At 37.3% G+C, this 19,999-nt stretch overlaps 1 protein-coding gene across 2 annotated transcripts in view; it reads right to left on the bottom strand.

The window, feature by feature from the left end:
- Positions 1-19,999, bottom strand: part of AP1G1 (adaptor related protein complex 1 gamma 1 subunit) — an 82,209-nt gene that overhangs the window by 18,822 nt on the left and 43,388 nt on the right. For both annotated transcript variants that reach the window (XM_013971270.2, XM_013971271.2), the window contains 7 exons: positions 17,946-18,041; positions 17,412-17,492; positions 17,116-17,214; positions 13,179-13,234; positions 12,020-12,133; positions 9,028-9,168; positions 7,816-7,870 (listed from right to left, as the gene is read on the bottom strand). In XM_013971270.2, coding sequence (XP_013826724.1) covers positions 7,816-7,870; positions 9,028-9,168; positions 12,020-12,133; positions 13,179-13,234; positions 17,116-17,214; positions 17,412-17,492; positions 17,946-18,041 — 642 coding nt within the window. The remainder of the gene's footprint in view (positions 1-7,815; positions 7,871-9,027; positions 9,169-12,019; positions 12,134-13,178; positions 13,235-17,115; positions 17,215-17,411; positions 17,493-17,945; positions 18,042-19,999) is intronic.

Here is a 19,999-nt window from a genome sequence, read left to right as displayed (position 1 = left end):
TCTCTGTGTAACTCTGTGAACATCTCTGAGCGGTCCAGACTGTGGAGAGCACATAGGAAGTGATTACTGGCTAGATGGCTCTCTCCCCTTTTGATTCCCCCTCTTATCCTCCTGGTCACCTCTAGCTCCCTCCTTCCTCTTTTCTTCTCCATGTAACTGTGTACCTCTCTGGGTGTCCCTCACTGTGGAGAAACTTTTCATCTTTAACCTAGATGTTTTATCATTGGTGCTGTATAGATGAAGAAGTCTTGAGCTTACTGTAAAAATAAGACTAAAAACCAGAGGCAGGAGGTTTAAGTCCATATCCTGAGAACACCTGAGAACTCCTGAATCCAGGGAAGATCCTATCCAGCTCATCCTATCAATGAGCTCGATAGGAGCTCATCAAACACCTCCATACCTACACTCCATCACCCAAGCACCACCCAAGGGCCAACAAGTTCCAAAGCAAGACATACCATGCAAATTCTCCAGCAACACAGGAACATAGCCCTGAGCTTCAATATACAGGCTGCCCAAAGTCACACCAAACCCATCGACATCTCAAAACTCATTACTGGACACTTCACTGCACTGCAGAGAGAAGAAATCCAGCTCCACCCACCAGAACACAGACACAAGCTTCCCTAACCAGGAAACCTTGACAAGGCACCCACCCAACCCCACCCATAGTGAGGAATCTCCACAATAAAGAGGAACCACAAACTTCCAGAATACAGAAAGGCCACCCCAAAACGGCAATATAAACAAGATGAACTGGCAGAGAAATACCCAGCAGGTAAAGGAACAGGATAAATGTCCACCAAACCAAACCAAAGAGGAAGAGATAGGGAATCTACCTGATAAAGAATTCCAAATAATGATAGTGAAAATGATCCAAAACCTTGAAAACAAATCGGAGTTACAGATAAATAGCCTGGAGACAAGGATAAAGAAGATGCAAGAAAGGTTTAACAAGAACCTAGGAGAAATAAAAAAGAGTCAATATATAATGAATAATGCAATAAATGAGATCAAAAACACTCTGGAGGGAACCAACAGTAGAATAACAGAGGCAGAAGATAGGATAAGTGACGTAGAAGATAGAATGTAGAAATAAATGAAACAGAGAAGAAAAAAGAAAAAAAAGAATTAAAAGAAATGAGGACAACCTCAGAGACCTCCAGAACAATGTTAAACACCCCAACATTCGAATCATAGGAGTCCCAGGAGAAGAAGACAAAAAGAAAGACCATGAGAAAATACTTGAGATAACAGTTGAAAACTTCCCTAAAATGGGGAAGGAAATAATCACCCAAGTCCAAAAAACCCAGGGAGTCCCAAACAGGATAAACCTAAGGCAAAACACTCCAAGACACATATTAATCAAATTAACAAAGATCAAACACAAAGAACAAATATTAAAAGCAGCAAGGGAAAAACAACAAATAACACACAAGGGGATTCCCATAAGGATAACAACTGATCTTTCAATAGAAACTCTTCAGGCCAGGAGGGAATGGCAAGACATACTTAAAGTGATGAAAGAAAATAACCTACAGCCCAGATTACTGTACCCAGCAAGGATCTCTTTCAAATATGAAGGAGAAATCAAAAGCTTTACAGACAAGCAAAAGCTGAGAGAATTCAGCACCACCAAACCAGTTCTCCAACAAATGCTAAAGGATCTTCTCTAGATAGGAAACACAGAAAAGGTGTATAAACTCAACCCAAAACAATAAAGTGAATGGCAACGGGATCATACTTATCAATAATTACCTTAAATGTAAATGGGTTGAATGCCCCAACCAAAAGACAAAGACTGGCTGAATGGATACAAAAACAAGACCCCTATATATACTGTCTACAAGAGACCCACCTTGAAACAAGGGACACATACAGACTGAAAGTGAAGGGCTGGAAAAAGATATTCCATGCAAATAGAAACCAAAAGAAAGCAGGAGTAGTAATACTCATATCAGATAAAACAAACTTAGCAAAGGCTGTGAAAAGAGACAAAGATGGACACTACATAATGATCAAAGGATCAATCCAAGAAGAAGATATAACAATTATAAATATATATGCACCCAACATAGGAGCACCACGATATGTAAGACAAATGTTAACAAGTATGAATGGGGAAATTAACAATAACACAATAATAGTGGGAGACTTTAATACCCATTCACACCTATGGATAGATCAACTAAATAGAAAATTAACAAGGAAACACAAACTTTAAATGATACAATAGACCATTTTTAGGGTTAGACCTAATTGATATCTATAGGACATTTCACCCTCCAAAAATGAATTTCACCTTTTTCTCAAGTGCACACGGAACCTTCTCCAGGATAGATCACATCCTGGGCCATAAATCTAGCACTGAAAAATTCAAAAAATTGAAATCATTCCAAGTATCTTTTCTGACCACAATGCAGTAAGATTAGATCTCAATTACAGGAGAAAAACTATTAAAAATTCTAACATATGGAGGCTGAACAACATGCTGCTGAGTGACCAACAAATCCCGAAGAAATTTTTTAAAAAATATGCATAGAAACGAATGAAAACGAAAACACAACAACTCAAAACCTATGGGACACTGTAAAAGCAGTGCTAAGGGGAAGGTTCATAGAAATAGACTTACCTCAAGAAACAAGAAAAAAGTCAAATAAATAACCTAACTTTACACCTAAAGCAACTAGAAAAGGAAGAAATGAAGAAACCCAGGGTTAGTAGTAGGAAAGAAATCTTAAAAATTAGGGCAGAAATAAATGCAAAAGAAACAAGAGACCATAGCAAAAATCAACAAAGCCAAAAGCTGGTTCTTTGAGAGGATAAATAAAATTGACAAACCATTAGCCAGACTCATCAAGAAACAAAGGGAGAAAAATCAAATCAATAAAATTAGAAATGAAAATGGAGAGATCACAACAGACAACACAGAAATACAAAGGATCATAAGAGACTACTATCAGCAACTATATGCCAATAAAATGGACAACGTGGAAGAAATGGACAAATTCTTAGAAAAGTACAACTTTCCAAAACTGAACCAGGAAGAAATAGAAAATCTTAACAGACCCATCACAACCACAGAAATTGAAACTGTAATCAGAAATCTCCCAACAAACAAAAGCCTAGGACCAGATGGCTTCACAGCTGAATTCTACCAAAAATTTAGAGAAGAGTTAACACCTATCCTACTCAAACTCTTCCAGAAAATTGCAGAGGAAGGTAAACTTCCAAACTCATTCTATGAGGCCACCATCACCCTAATACCAAAACCAAACAAAGATGCCACAAAAAAGAAAACTACAGGCCAATATCACTGATGAACATAGATGCAAAAATCCTTAACAAAACTCTAGCAATCAGAATCCAACAACATATTTAAAAAATCATACATCATGACTAAGTGGGCTTTATATCCAAGGGATGCAAGGATTCTTCAATATCCTCAAATCAATCAATGTAACATACCACATTAACAAATTGAAAAATAAAAGCCGTATGATTATCTCAATAGATGCAGAGAAAGCCTTTGACAAAATTCAACAGCCATTTATGATAAAAAAAAAAAACCCTCCAGAAAGCAGGAATAGAAGGAACATACCTCAACTTAATAAAAGCTACATATGACAAACCCATAGCAAACCTTACCCTCAATGGTGAAAACGGAAAGCATTTCCCCTAAAGTCAGGAACAAGACAAGGGTGCCCACTTTCACCACTACTATTCAACGTAGTTTTGAAGTTTTGGCCATAGCAATCAGAGCAGAAAAAGAAATGGAATCCAGATTGGAAAAGAAGAAGTAAAACTCTCATTGTTTGCAGATGACATGATCCTCTACATAGAAAACCCTAAAGACTCCATCAGAAAATTAATAGAGCTAATCAATGAACATAGTAAAGATGCAGAATATAAAATCAACACACAGAAATCCTTTGCATTCCAATACACTAACAATGAGAAAACAGAAAGAGAAATTAAGGAAACAATTCCATTCACCACTGCAATGAAAAGAATGAAATACGAATGTACCTAAAGAAACAAAAGATCTATATAAAGAAAACTATAAAACACTGATGAAAGAAATCAAAGAGGACACTAATAGATGGAGAAATATACCATGTTCATGGATTGGAAGAATCAATACAGTGAAAATGAGTATACTACCTAAAGCAATCTATAGGATCAATGCAATCCCTACAAAGCTACCAACGGTATTTTTCACAGAGCTAGAACAAATAATTTCACAATTTGTATGGCAATACAAAAAGCCTCAAAGAGCCAAAGCAATCTTGAGAAAGAAGAATGGAACTGGAGGAGTCAACATGCCTGACTTCAGGCTCTACTACAAAGCCACAGTCATCAAGACAGTATGATACTGGCACAAAGACAGAAATATAGATCAAAGGAACAAAATAGAAAGCCCAGGGATAAATCTACGCACCTATGGACACCTTACCTTTGACAAAGGAGGCAAGAATATACAATGGAGAAAAGACAATCTCTTTAACAAGTGGTGCTGGGAAAACTGGTCAACCACTTGTAAAAGAATGAAACTAGAACACTTTCTAACACCACACACAAAAATAAACTCAAAATGGATTAAAGATCTAAATGTAAGACCAGAAACCATAAAACTCCTAGAGGAAAACAAAAGCAAAACACTCTCTGACATAAACCACAGCAGGATCCTCTATGACCCACCTCCCAGAGTAACGGAAATAAAAGCAAAAATAAACAAATGGGACCTAATTAAAATTAAAAGCTTCTGCACAACAAAGGAAACTATAGGCAAGGTGAAAAGACAGCCTTCAGAATGGGAGAAAATAATAGCAAACAAAGCAACAGACAAAGAATTAATCTCAAGAATATACAAGCAACTCCTGAAGCTCAATTCCAGAAAAATAAATGACCCAATCAAAAAGTGGGCCAAAGAACTAAATAGACATTTCTCCAAAGAAGACATGCAGATGGCTAACAAACATATGAAAAGATGCTCAACATCACTCATTATCAGAGAAAAGCAAATCAAAGCCACAATGAGGTACTATTTCATGCCAGTCAGAATGGCTGCTATCCAAAAGTCTACAAGCAATAAATGCTGAAGAAAGGGGAACCCTCTTACACTGTTGGTGGGAATGCAAACTAGTACAGCCACTATGGAGAACAGAGTGGAAATTCCTTAAAAAACTGGAAACAGAACTGCCTTATGACCCAGCAATCCCACTGCTGGGCATGCACACCAAGGAAACCAGAACTGAAAGAGACACGTGTACCCCAATATTGACTGCAGCACTGTTTATAATAGCCAGGACATGGAAGCAACCTAGATGTCCATCAGCAGAAGAATGGATAAGAAAGCTGTGGTACATACACACAATGGAATATTACTCAGCCATTAAAAAGAATACAGTTGAATCAGTTCTAATGAGGTGGATGAAACTGGAGCCTATTATACAGAGTGAAGCAAGCCAGAAAAAAAAACACCAATACAGTATACTAATGCATATATACAGAATTTAGAAAGATGGTAACGATAACTGGTAACGATAACCCTGTATGCAAGACAGCAAAAGAGACACAGATGTAGAGAACAGTCTTTTGGACTCTGTGCGAGAGGACGAGGGTGGGATGGTTTGGGAGAATGGCAATGAAAAATGTATATTATCACATGTGAAACGGATCACCAGTCCAGGTTCGATGTATGATACAGGGTGCTCGGGGCTGGTGACTGGGATGACCCAGAGGGATAGGATGGGGAGGGAGGTAGGTTCAGGATGGGGAACACATGTACAGCCGTGGCAGATTCATGTCAATGTATGGCAAAACCAATACAATATTGTAAAGGTAAATAAATAAATAAATAAAACTGAGATTTAAAAATAAATAAATAAAAGCATACAAGCCAGCTATGGTAGTCACACTACTCCAGGATATGGAGAAAGGGCTGTGTATGAACAGTTCAAAAAGGCTTAATAAATAAAACTGAAATAAACAGCAACTTTCTAAAAATCAGAATCTCTTGAAAACATAACAGTCCTTCACAAACTAGAGTTTATAAATATAGAACCAATACATAGCCCCAGAAATGGGAAGTGTTTTGTATTTCATTATCCACACTCCAAAAAAAAAAACACAACGATCTCTTTATTGTCCTTTGACAAATGGAATCTGAGATTTACCACCACGGAGACAAAGTAAAGCTATTTAACCTATGAGGAAATTAAATTTTGGCCTCACAAGAGCATTATGATAACCAAGCTGCACAGGACATACAAACTGTGGAAGCTCTGCCCACCTTGGTCAATCTCCCATTATTGGATAGAAGAGTGGATCTGATTTACAGGAACAAGACCTGGCCTACACACGTGTACTTTGAAGAGGAAACAGAAAAAGACAAAGAAAAAAATCCCAGATGGGTAGGATACCCACTCCTGTTAAGAAACACAAAAATGGAGGGAGAAGTTTGGGGAAACTGGCAGAAAAGAAAGGTAAGACACTAAAAACCAGGTAATTAGTGGTGTGACTTAGACATGTATATTCTTCCCTAATGGGAAAAGCAGAATGTTTTTAAGAGAAAGCTTCAACATGATCTAACTGACATTTACAGACTATGTCATTCAACAATAGCATAAACATTCTTCTCAAGCTCACATGGAGCATTCATCAAGACAGATCACATTCTGGGCCATTAAAAATGTCTTAAATTTAAAAGAACAGAAATCATACAAAATTAAACTAGAAATAAGCAATAAAAGATAGCTGAAAAGTCCCCAAATATTTGGAGATTAAACAACACACTACTAAATAATACAAGGGTCAAATAAAACATCAGGAACAGAAAACTATAGACCAGTATCTCATGAACACAGGTGCAAATATCCTTAAAATTTTAGCAAATCAAATCTAATAATGTATTAAAGAAAACTATACACCACAACTATGTGGTTTTTATTCCAGATATGGAAGGCTGATTCAACATTAAAAATTCAATTAATGCAAGCCAACTAAACTTCAATTAAATAAATTATTTTTTAAAAATCAATTAATGTAACCTAGCACATCAACACGCTAAAGAAGAAAAGGCATATAATTGTATAATAAGAGACTATAAACTGATTGGAAAAATTAAAAGTTGGAGCACTTTCTTAAAGAAAGGTTTTGACTTTCCTGGAGGCCCAGTGGTTAAGACTCTGCGAATCCACTGCAGAGAGCATGGGTTCGATCCCTGGTCTGGGAACTAAGATCTAGCATGCTACACAATACAGCCAAAACAAAACTAAACAAAGCTTCCCAATGATTTCCCGTCATATTCAAAATACAATCCTAACTCCTGTGAGGCCTTATAGAATCTAGCCCCTGCCTCAAACCATTCTCTGCCTCTCTCAGTCTACTGGCTGCATGGGCCTTCTTGATGCTCTCCAAACATGGCAAACTTGTTACTTACCCCTGGGCTTTGCAACACCAACTGTTCCCTCTGGTTTGTACACTCTTCCCCCAAATCTTTGCACAGCTTACCACTTTACCAAGTTCTCTACTCAAATGTTACCTCCTCTCAGTGACCTGCCCTGACTATTCTACCCAAGAACCTGGCCCACTGCCCCATATCCCATTCTCCTCTGACATCACTATAGTTCCTCATGCTGCTCTAGTATTTTTCACAGCATTGCCCCCTGCTTGACAGGAGCGTCCTTCTTTCCCCATGAATTTCCTATCTCCCCCACTAGAACATAAGCTACACAAGAATAAGAGCTTTGTCTGTCTCATTAACCGACACATCCAGCACTTAGTACACACTTCCCTAAAAAAACTACTTACCGTTGTCAGAACGCGCATAATCGTGTCTATATGCCACCGTTTGGAAGGTGCATACCTGAAAAAATAATGGCACAGGTGAAAAAACTGGAACCTGTAAATTAAGTTCTGCTCAGTGACTTTCATGGAGAAGGAAATGGCAACCCACTTCAGTACTCTTGCCTGGAAAATTCCACGGATGGGGGAGCCTGGAAGGTTACAGTCCGTGGGGCTGCAAAGAATCGGACACGACTGAGAGACTTGACTTTCTTTCTTTCTATAGTTCCTTTTGGAGAAGGAAATGGCAACCCACTCCAGTGTTCTTGCCTTGAGAATCCCATGGACAGATGGGTCTGGTGGGCTACAGTATATGGGGTTGCAAAGAGTCCGACACGACTAAGCAACTCACACACACACACACACACACACTGACTTACAGTATATGGGGTTGCAAAGAGTCGGACACGACTAAGCAACACACACACACACACACACACACACACACACACACACACACACACACACACACACACACACACACAGAGTGACTTTCAAAACTCCTGTCCTATAGTCTTGAGGTTCACAGGTTTAAGTGGCTCTATCTGGACACATTTCACCTTCAAAACTACCAGCAATTAAACTAGCACCAATTCCCATTTCAACGGACGATGAAACAGTACATGGTCAAATGCAGATGTAAATACTACAATAGGAGTTGCTGAGTTGAGAACTGAGGACTCTGTCTCCAGTATTTTTCTTAGAAAAGAAATCATAAAGTCAGGACAGGAGAGGACAGAGACGAAAGAATAAAGAGCACTGTTCCCAGACCCAGGTAACATCAGGTCTAGGACTTGCCTCCCCTTAAATTCACAATGGAAAGAGGAGAAATAACCATACTATCAAAATCCTGAGCACTTCATCCCAGGAAGTTTTACAAAGAACCACAATTCAAATGTTTTAACTTTTCTATTCTCTTCATTAAAAGGGAATCATAGAAGAGAGGTTAAAGAACAGATACAAGAGGAGATTTTATAAAAGTGGGATTATTTTGGTCTTAGTATAATGCTTAACATAAATACTGACTAGAATGACCTTCTGAAACCCAATTTCTAATGGTAAGCCTGAAATAAACGTTACATATTTAAACACGTTTACAACATTTCCCTCATGTTTTAAAGATGCTTTCCAAAAAGTTCCAAGCATTTTTTACCAATGAATATAAAAGTTAAATCTTACTTTTCTGCAGCAAGGAAGATTCCCGATGCACAGTCTGCTTTAAATTCTGGCTCACATGAATCCAGAAAATAAAGTAACTCCTTCATCATGCCTCGAATATTATTCCCATTTACCAGGGCAAAACTCAATTCCATTGCACGCCTTCCATGGAGGGAGGAAAAAAAAGTTATGACATTTACAGTGGGAATGAAACAAAGACCCAGGTATGCTGTCCCTGAACACCAAGCACCAGTAGACGTATTGATGTCTTTGCGTAATCTTGTAATCCCAATCTTTGCACACGAGATAACCAAAGTTAACAAAAGTTATTTTGAACTTTCATCAATGCTTTTCTTCAAATATTCCCAAAAGATACACACTACTAAAGACAGTTTGGATTCAACAGTATATTCTATGAAGCTGAAATTTAGAATACCTACAAGGCTCAAAATGAGAGGCAAAGAAATTAATACTCAAAGATACTATCCCTCTGCACCAACAGTTAAAACTGTGATATACAGTCACCAAACTCTCTTACTAACATTCACTTCAACCCAAAGATGATGTAACATACATCAAAAGGTATACAGGTGATTAGAACAAAAACAAACCCTGAGGGCTAAGGGAAATAAGTTAGAGAAAGACAAATATTGTATGATATCACTTATATATAGAAGCTAAAAAAGCTGAATACATAGAAATACAGCTAGAATGGTGGTTACCAAGGACTGTGGGGTGGGAAAAATAGGGAGATATTGGTCAAAGAACATGAACTTCCACATGTAAGATAAATAGGTTCTGGAGATTTAATATATAGCATAATGGCTATTATTAATAATATGTATTAATATACTTGAAAGCTGCTGAGAGAGTAGATTTTAAATATTTTCACCACAAAAAAGAAATGGTAATTATGTGATATGCTGCAGGAGTTACATTTTGCAATAAAGTGTGACAAAGCAATGTGATGTACATCTTAGACTCATACAATTATATACCAATAAAGCTGGAAAGAAAAACTAAAAAAGATAGTAAGCACCATGAAAAGGAAAAAAAGATATGCGCTATGAGAGAAAACAGGAGTTTCTATAATAGCATCACCATGACATGAGTTTGAGCAAACTCTGGGAGATAGTGAAGGTCAGGGGAGCCCAGTGTGCTGCAGTCCATGGGCTTGCGAAGAGTTGGACATGACTGAGCGACTTAACAACAATAACAAATAGCTGCCTATCAAATTTGGCAACCAAGGGAAATATGGATATGCTAGTTACTATACTCATCTTTTCATATTTGGTCAATAATGACAAACCAAGGCATATAATTTACTTTCAAAAATACCAATTTAATGAGTTGAAAATACTTTCATCTTAATCTACAAGCAACAAAAACTCAATCCTTACAGAAATGCAATAATACCTAATTTCTTATACAGTGTTTAAGTGCTTTACATATGCGAGTCCAGTTAATCCCACATAACCTTTGGAAGTGGGTGCTCCTGCCTCTACACTGTATATGGAGACAACCAAGTAGAGAAAGACTAAGTAACCAGACCAAATTTATTAAGGGCAAAGCTAGGATCTGAAATGAGGCCTTCTGGCTCCAGAGTCTTAGCTGCTATTGCTATATAACCTGTCAAAAGACCCAGGTTTTATTTTTGAAATGCAAAGCCCAGTCAAGAGCTATAGAGAAACAACACAATAGGAGTCAGAAAATCTGATTTCTATTCCGAGGTCTGCCTTGTTCAAGGAGTAAGCTTTACAGTTAAGTCATTTGATTCCTTTGGGACTGTACTTTAATCTGTTAACTGAGGAGAGAAGTAATTGCCTAGTTTCTCTCACTGGCTTGCTCTGAGAACCAGCTGAGAGGGTGCTTATAAATCCTTCACAAAGCTTTATATAAAAGTCATTATTACTGAGACCAGGTCTTATTTTTAGTTTGCCCAAGCACTTAACACCTGTTCTCTGCAAATAAAAGGAACTCAATTATCAATAAATGTTTGTTAAGTGAATAGTTTCAGAGATCAGTTCAAATTAAATTTTTTCTGGTTTGAACAGTAAACCAAAAGTTCATTGAAACCTACTATAACTAGGTTTTACAAACACATACAGTTATTCTAAGAGGGGGACCAGTAGGGTTAATTGATCAAGGAAAAAAATATATGCCTTTCAAAGTCCTATGCTGAGTAAAATAAGTTAGAGAAGGAGAAATATCATATGACATCCCTTATATGCAGAATCTAAAAAGAAATGATACAAATAAACTTATTTACAAAACAGAAACAGACTTAAGAGAATGAACTTATGGTTGCCAGCAGAGAAGATGATGAGGGAAGAGATAGGGAGTTTGGGGCTGACATGTACACACTGCTGTATTTTAAAATGGTAACCAGCAAGGTCCTACTGTATGCCACATCAACGTTCTGTGGCAGCCTGGATGGCAGAGAAGTTTGGGGGAGAATGGATACATGCATATATATGGCTGAGTCTCTCTGCTGCTCACCTGAACTATCAGCACAGTGTTAATCAGCTATACTCCAATATAAAAGGTTTTGTTTCTTTTTTAAGTCCTACATGCTGCCTAAAAGTCATTCCCAGATGCACTGTTTTAACAGGCTGCCTCTAGTATCTTGGGGCATAAGTACTGCGAGAAAATGTGTGCTGTCAGCCATTCGAGTCTCAGCATAGTGATAGAACACTCAGCCGATGGATCACTTCGTATCTTCATCCTCCAGCACACAGAACACAGTACCTCTGATGAGTAAACGTATGCCCAGCCTACTTGCACCTGTTTTATTTAACAAAGAACCAAGGGTAACTTCAGGGTGCACTTAAGTATTCCTTACTGGTCTCTCTCATTGATCTAAACTTCTCCCTGCCAATCCTTTTCAAAAAAAGGATTTACTCTGTCAAAATAATGACTGAATACACAAATGTCAACATTCTCCTTCTCAAAACTCTATTCCAAAGTTATCAGATGGAGGATGGGGGGCACAGAACTTTCAATTGTCTGTTACCGTTTTATGGAGACATCCAAATCTTTTAGACAGTCCACAATTGTGCTTCTGTGCCTCTGTACTGCATTGTGATCTGTCTGCACAGTCTTCAACAAAGATGTCAAAGCTACATATCTGGGTGAAACAGAGTTGCAGAAGAACAGAATTAAAATGGGAAATTCAGGATAGTTCTCTGCTTAATGACAAAGACGATGTTCAATGACTACTGAAAACTGTACATGGTTAAATATTTAAAAGATACAACAGACTTAGTAAAATGTAAACGCTGTAAAGCCATAAACAACGTTATAATAAAAAGCTGTGGCAACCAGAAGCCTGGGATTTAGATTTGCATTCATGGTCAAGTCCACTTAAACTTCTAAAAGTGATGGACTCGATTCTTCCAAACTCTTTCAAATAGCACAACAAAATAAGCATACAGTACGTCTTTTCAGGCTGCCTGAGCCTCAAAATACAAGAAGAAATTATTTCAATTTTACCATTTGTACTTTCTCTGCTTTTGACACCAGAACCAAAACTGCCCCTACAAAACTCTGAATTTACCATCCAAGTATAAAAAATTCTTCTGAAAGGAGAAGATAATTCAGGGTACCATAATGATTATTTCCACATTTTTTTTCAATCATTAACATAAGAAAGAATAAAAAAATAACACTGATAAATTCATTCACTTTTTAAAAGTAGCTGGAGTTTATAAACATCTTCTAGGTTTGCAACCGAAATATTCTATTTTTCTTAATTGACAGGGGTCAGCAAACTAAGCCTAGAACAGCCCTCTGCTGTCCGGTTTGGTAAATCAATTTTTATTGCAATGCAGCCATATTCATCATTTACACAGTCTGTGGCTGCTTCCACACCAAGAGGCAGAGCTGAGTAGTTGCCAGAGACCCTAAGGCCCATGTAGTCTACGATACAGACCATCTGTTCCCAGACAGAAAAAGTTTGCTGATTCCTAAAGGTAAAGCATAAATAGCACTAAAAGTTAACTCATGAGGCAAATCCTCAAATTCTTATCAAAACAGTCTTGAGACTAAAAATAAAAATCCTGAGTTGAAAAGTTCTAGATATGTCACTCTACATGTGTGCTCTTGAGCAAAGTCACTCATGAATACACTGAGTTTATAATAGCCAAATACAAGATATTTTTCAGCTTACTTACCTGATGTTCTTGTCATTGTTCAATAAGAAACGACCCAGGATATTTATGGCTAGGACCTACAGAAAAATAGCATAGGTTAAGAATTTAAGAAAATCAAACATCTATATTGTTTAAGATCACTTCCTGGCCTCTGATGAGTGCAGACTATTTAAAGGTGGTAGTTTAGTCAGCACTTCTACAGATTGCTAGCCAAAAAAAACCTCTGAAGGCAAACTCTTAAAATCATATTCTATTTCAACAGTAAAACTTGCAAGAATGTTTTCAAGTTTTTATATTGCTAGCAGGAAAATACTATTGGTACAACTTCACTGGAGGGAAATTTGGCAATAACTATAAATAATAAAAATAAGGTATTCACTGGATGGTTAGGCTAGGACTCCGAGCGCCCACTGTAGGGGGCACGAGTTTAATTCATGCCTCATGACACAGTCAAAAAAATTAATAAATAATTAAAACTATAAAATGAAAATATATCCCCTGCTTCAACAATTTCACTTCTAGGAATTCAGCTGACAAATATACTTGAACATATGCACAAAAATCTACTGCAACACTATCTGTAATCACAAATGATAGGAGTGTTCATTAATAGCAATTTTCCTAAATGTACTAAGGAACATTCACACAATGGAATGTTATACAACCATTTAAAAGAATGAATCATGACACATGCTATGACAGGTATGCACCCTGAGAGTATTATATTAAGTGAAATAAACCAGACACAAACACCCCATATTATATGATTCCATTTAGGTGAAATGTCCTGAATATGTAAATCCATAGAGACAGAAAGTAGAATGGTGGTTGCCAGGGGTTGGGGTCAGGGGATAATGGGGAATTACTGTTTAAAGGGCACACAGTTTCAGTTTGGGAAACTAAAAAGTTCTGAAGATGAACGGTGGGTGTTGGCTACACAGCAGTGTGAAGGTACTTACTTAATGCCACTGAACTACAAAGTTAGAAATGGTTAAAATGATAGAGGGTATGTTATGCATATTGTACCAATCTTTTTAAAAATGAGAATGGTCTCTCTATATATGTTTTGCAATCTCAAAAACAACGCAATGATCTCTGTTCGTCTGCAAGGCAAACCATTCAGTATCACAGTAATCCAAGCCTATGCCCCAACCAATAATGCTGAAGAAGCCGAACGGTTCTGTGAAGACCTACAAGACCTTCTAGAACTAATACCTAAAAAAGATGTCCTTTTCATCATAGGGAAATGAAGAAATACCTGGAGTAACAGGCAAATTTGCCCTTGCAGTACAAAATGAAGCAGGGCAAAGGCGAACAGAGTTTTGCCAAGAGAACACACTGGTCATAGCAAGCACCTTTTCCCAACAACACAAGAGAAGACTCTACACACCAACATCCCCAGATGGTCAATACCAAAATCAGACTGATTATATTCTTTGCAGCCAAAGATGAAGAAGCTCTATACAGTTAGCAAAACCAAGACCAGGAGCTGACTGTGGCTCAGATCATGAACTCCTTATTGTCAAATTCAGACTTAACTGAAGAAAGTAGGGAAAACCACTAGACCATTCAGGTATGACCTAAATCAAATCCCTTACGATTATACACTGGAAGTGACAAACAGATTCAAGGGATTAGATCTGATAGACAGAGTGCCTGAAGAACTATGGATGAAGGTTCGTGACACTGAACAAGAGGCAGTGATCAAGACCATCCCCAAGAAAAAGAATTGCAAAAAGGCAAAATGGTTGTCTGAGGAGGCCTTATAAATAGCTGAGAAAAGAGAAGCTAAAGGCAAAGGAGAAAACGAAAGATAATACCCATTTGAAAGAACAGTTCCAAAGAACAGCAAGGAGAGATAAGAAAAGCTTCCTCAGTGATCAGTGCAAAAGATGGAGGAAAACAATAGAATGGGAAAGACTAGAGATCTCTTTAAGAAAATTAGAGACACCAAGGGAACATCTAATGCAAAGATGGGCTTGATAAAGGACAGAAACGGTATGGACCTAACAGAAGCAGAAGACATTAAGAGGTGGCAAGAATACACAGAAGAACTGTACAAAAAAGATCTTCATGAGCCAGATAACCACGATGGTGTGATCACTCACTTAGAGCCAGACATCCTGGAATGTGAAGTCATGTGGGCTTTAGGAAGCATCACTACAAACAAAGTTAGTAAAGGTGATGGAATTCCTAAAAGATGATGCTGTGAAAGTGCTACACTCAATATGCCAGCAAATTTGGAAAACTAGGCAGTGGCCACAGGACTGCAAAAGGTCAGTTTTCATTCCAATTCCAAAGAAAGGCAATGCCAAAGAATGTTCAAACTACTGCACAATTGCACTCATCTCACACGCTAGCAAAGTAATGCTCAAATTCTTCAATCCAGGCTTCAATAGTATGTGAACTGTGAACTTCCAGATGTTCAAGCTGGATTTAGAAAAGGCAGAGGAAGCAGAGATCAAATTGCCAACATCCATTGGATCATAGAAAAAAGCAAGAAAAGTCCAGAAAAACATTCGCTTTGCTGATTACACCAAAGCCTTTGACTGTGTATATCACAACAAACTGTGGAAAATTCTTCAAGAGATGGTAACACCAGACCATCTGACCTGTCTCCTGAGAAATCTGTATGCAGGTCAGGAAGCAACAGTTAGAACCAGACATGGAACAGACTGGTTACAAACTAGGAAAGGAGTACATTAAGGCTGTATATTGACACGCCACTTACTTAACTTATATGCAGAGTATAACATGTGAAATGGTGGGCTGGATGAAGCACAAGCTGGAATCAAGATTGTTGGGAGAAATATCAATAATCTCAGATACCACCCTTATGGCAGAAAGCGAAGAAGAACTAAAGAGCCTCTTGATGGAGGTGAAAGAGGAGAGTGAAAAAGCTGGCTTAAAACTCAACATTCAAAAAACCAAGATCATAGCATCTGGTCCCATCACTTCATGGCAAATAGATGCAAAAACAATGGAAACAGTGAGAGACTTTATTTTTCTGGGCTTCAGTATCATTACAGATGGTGACTGCAGCCATGAAATTAAAAGATGCTTGCTTGCTCCTTGGAAGAAGAGCTAAGACCAACCTAGATAGCATATTAAAATGCAGAGACATTACTTTGCCAACAAAGGTCTGTCTAGTCAAAGCTATGGTTTTGCCAGTAGTCACATATGGATGTGAGAGTTGGACTATAAAGAAAGCTGAGTGCCAAAGAATTGATGCTTTTGAACTGTGGTGTTGGAGAAGACTCCTGAGAGTCCCTTGGACAGAAAGAAGATCAAACCAGTCATTCCTAAGGGAAATCAGTCCTGAATATTCATTGGAAGGACCAATGCTGAAGCTGAAACTCCAATACTTTGACCACCTGATGCAAAGAGCTGACTCATTTGAAAAGACTCTGATGCTGGGAAAGACTGAAGACAGGAGAAGGGGACGACAGAGGATGAGATGGTTGGATGGCATCGCTAACTCAATGGACATGAGTTTGATGAGTTCCGGGAGTTGGTGATGGACAGGAAAGCCTGGTGTGCTGCAGTCCCTGGACTCGCAAAGAGTCAGACACGTCTGAGCGACTGAACTGAACTGACATCATTTTGTATTGAATTTTTTTTACTTTATGTGTTCATTTTTTTAATAAAAATAAATATTAAGAAAAATGGATTAACTCAAATATGTTGTCATCTTGTTTGAAGTGAATGAAGCCAACTCAAATCACGGCTCCAAACAAAAGCTTATTCTGAAATGGTTCCTTCATTCAACATCATCTATATTTATAACCATACGTAAAATCTTCCAATTTCTATTATAATCAACATTAATCCTTCAGTGGAGAGAATGATACTTCAGGTACCAAAACATCATACATTCTGCACCATTCTTTCCTAAAGTTAATTTCCAAAATCCAAGTCAATTATTTTAAAATAAAATGTTTAAAGATTAAAAACTTACTCGCAGTCCACTCTCTGACTTAATATCCATGATAGTCAAAACCGTTTCATAAAGAATAGCATTTCCTACATTTTTACTAGTCTCCGTATTAGTGGCAACCTGAAAACATACAGAAGGTGTTACGTGACAAAACAATGCTTCCAAAAACATCCAGAGGTAACAAGAGACATTTTGTGATTGTTTTCAGCCACCAATGAGAAAACATAAATAAAAATTGCTCCATATAATCACAATCAATCTCCTCCCTGCTATACTAAAATGAGTGTTTACAAAAACACAAGTTTTGTTCTACTCACCTGTGCTAATATATCATTCATAGCTTCACTTGAGTCATCATCATTTCGTCCTAAAATTCTTAATAACCGCAAAATTCGTACCTAATGTGCAAAATATGACAAACATCAACAAATTCTGTCTAGCACAAAGGAACTTCGCTTGATATGAAATTCATATAACTTAAATGAAGTCTTAGATCCCAATAGAAATGGTCAAAATTCAAACAGAAGAATTTTAAACAGGATCTTTAGAGCAGTTATGTATGGTTCTATGTCTTAATGAAGCTATTAGACAACCTACACTTCACAGTCACAGGATACCATTACCTGCAGAGCTATACCACACTGGAAAATCACGTTTCTATGCGGTATATGATTTGACTATTACAAATATAATTTTATCCTGTTAATCTAATACAGAATTGCATCACTATTCATTTATTAATGTAATTAGCTTAATCAATTAACTACCAAAACTACCCGACACAAACATAAGAGGAAGGAAAAATTCATTCCAAAATATATCATTTATCCTAAACTTTCTTTCAAGCTCACCTGTAAAAAGGGGTCACTGATCCCAGAAACATCATGTTCTGGTGAATATCCGGACATGATGAGGTTCTTTAAAATACGAACTAATTGGGGCACAAGCTACAGGGAAGAGAGATGCATCAAAAAACAGTGAACATCAAAGAATTTCTCAGGAATAGGCAGAGGTTAACTTGGCTTAGAAAAAAAAGATTCAAGAGTCTGAGTCCCAGTAAATTCTACTGATACAATATCTTAGTTATATTGTTGATATTTCACAGACATAACTTAGAAGTATTCTGGCCCAGAACTCAAGAAGGAGTATGTATGTTATCAGAATTAAAACCAAATCAGACATTTTTACTCCAGAGTTATATATGCAAAGATACTACAAATAACAGTAGGTCAGAAAGCCTATGAGAAACGAGTAAAACAGATGCCTATGGGGACTTCTATGGGACTTGACACACCTAGGTTACACAAGCATGCTCAGTTTTTAATCTATCCAATACATGTGGATATAAAATGCTACCACATCCAAAACTCTGGTAATTTTATGAAAATTAGTTTTAAAACAAATTATCTCAAATAGAGAAAAAAAAAACTCTCTCCTCTTAACATATTGTCAGTTATATCCTTTCTCAATAAACAACAGGGAATACAAAAGTCTCTAACACCTACCAAGTGGAAAAGATGCATGAAGAACTGTCTCCTTCCCCTGAGGAAGACAGCAAGGCCACGAATGCTGTTTTTGTCCTATTCTTAAATCATAGGACACAATTTTTGGTAAAATTTAATTTCAGGACCTAATCATACATTTGTTGCCTATCTTATCTTACTAATGAAACGATACATTCCTTATGGTCAGAATGCCCTTCTTTTTTTAACTCTGTCCACTAGACTGACTGATGAAACACAGCAGAGGCAATTTTATTGCCAAGCTGAACTTAAAAATGCTTTAAATACTATTACTTATTACAATTCATTGATAAATCATTTAAGATTAAAACCACACTTCAAAATGTTTGCCACAATAAGAACCTTTCCAATCTCCAACTACAAACTCAATTTAGCTATATAAACAATTCTAATCACCTAACATTAAGAAGTGTCCAAAGCAAACTCAATCTTATCTGTCTTGGAGGCAATCAGAACAGCCCCAACTTTGCTGCAACTCGATTATCTTTTTCTCATTGAATCTGGATTCCTCTCTAAGGGGATCAAGACCGAAACAAAAGCCAAGCTGGGCCCAAGGAATGCATTCAAAACACAACACTAAGTCTACTGCTGAATATAAGACAACATAATCTGTGTGAACAGGTTTGGCCAGATCACTCCAGAATTAAGCACTTCGTAAATCACCTAAACAAAAATCTAATTTGGACAACTCCAAGATTCAAACAAATCTAAGCTTACAATGGCCTGTAAATTCTAAACAGAATCCTCATTAAATCTGTCAACTCTGGACAGATTCAATTAGAAGTCAGAATAATATAACTCTATAAACTGCTTTAAAATGTAATAAAACTGGGACCATCTAGTTACCAAGCTCTGCACTAAGAAATAGTTCGCCTTGCATACTTCTCAATGGTCTACTTTTTTGTACTACACACATCCTTCATTATTTTTTTAAATCTGGTTTCTGTCTTGGAAAAGTTCTTTTTCCTTCAGCTACTAAGCTCACACCACATAAGAGCACCCTGGGACAAAAAGCACAAATATCTCTAAGTGTTCAGCATACAAATTCTTGGAACCACGCTTTATTTTTCAGACAAAAAAGCAAGTTACTACAACTGATGACAAGACAAACAAAATAAAATGACAAAGGGAAAAGCTGCAGCCATGAAAATCAGTTGATGCCCACCACTCTACCTCAAAAATCTTTTAACACTCCAAAACTTCAAGGCAAGATTGAGGGCAAGTCAGGAGGAAATTAAAGCTCTAAGTCTGAACTGAAAGTTCAGAAGTACGTACTGAGCTTTTTAAAGTATGAGGTTACCCAGACACGGTTCTAAAGTGTATCTACTCCAAAAAGAAGCAGTGTTTGGTGTTTTGGTTCCAAAATGATCTGGACTGCCATC

Source organism: Capra hircus, chromosome 18, assembly GCF_001704415.2.
Source record: "Capra hircus breed San Clemente chromosome 18, ASM170441v1, whole genome shotgun sequence".
In the NCBI taxonomy this organism is placed as follows: domain Eukaryota; kingdom Metazoa; phylum Chordata; class Mammalia; order Artiodactyla; family Bovidae; genus Capra; species Capra hircus.
Note: the sequence above shows the minus strand (reverse complement) of the source record. Positions and strands in the feature narration are given on the sequence as shown.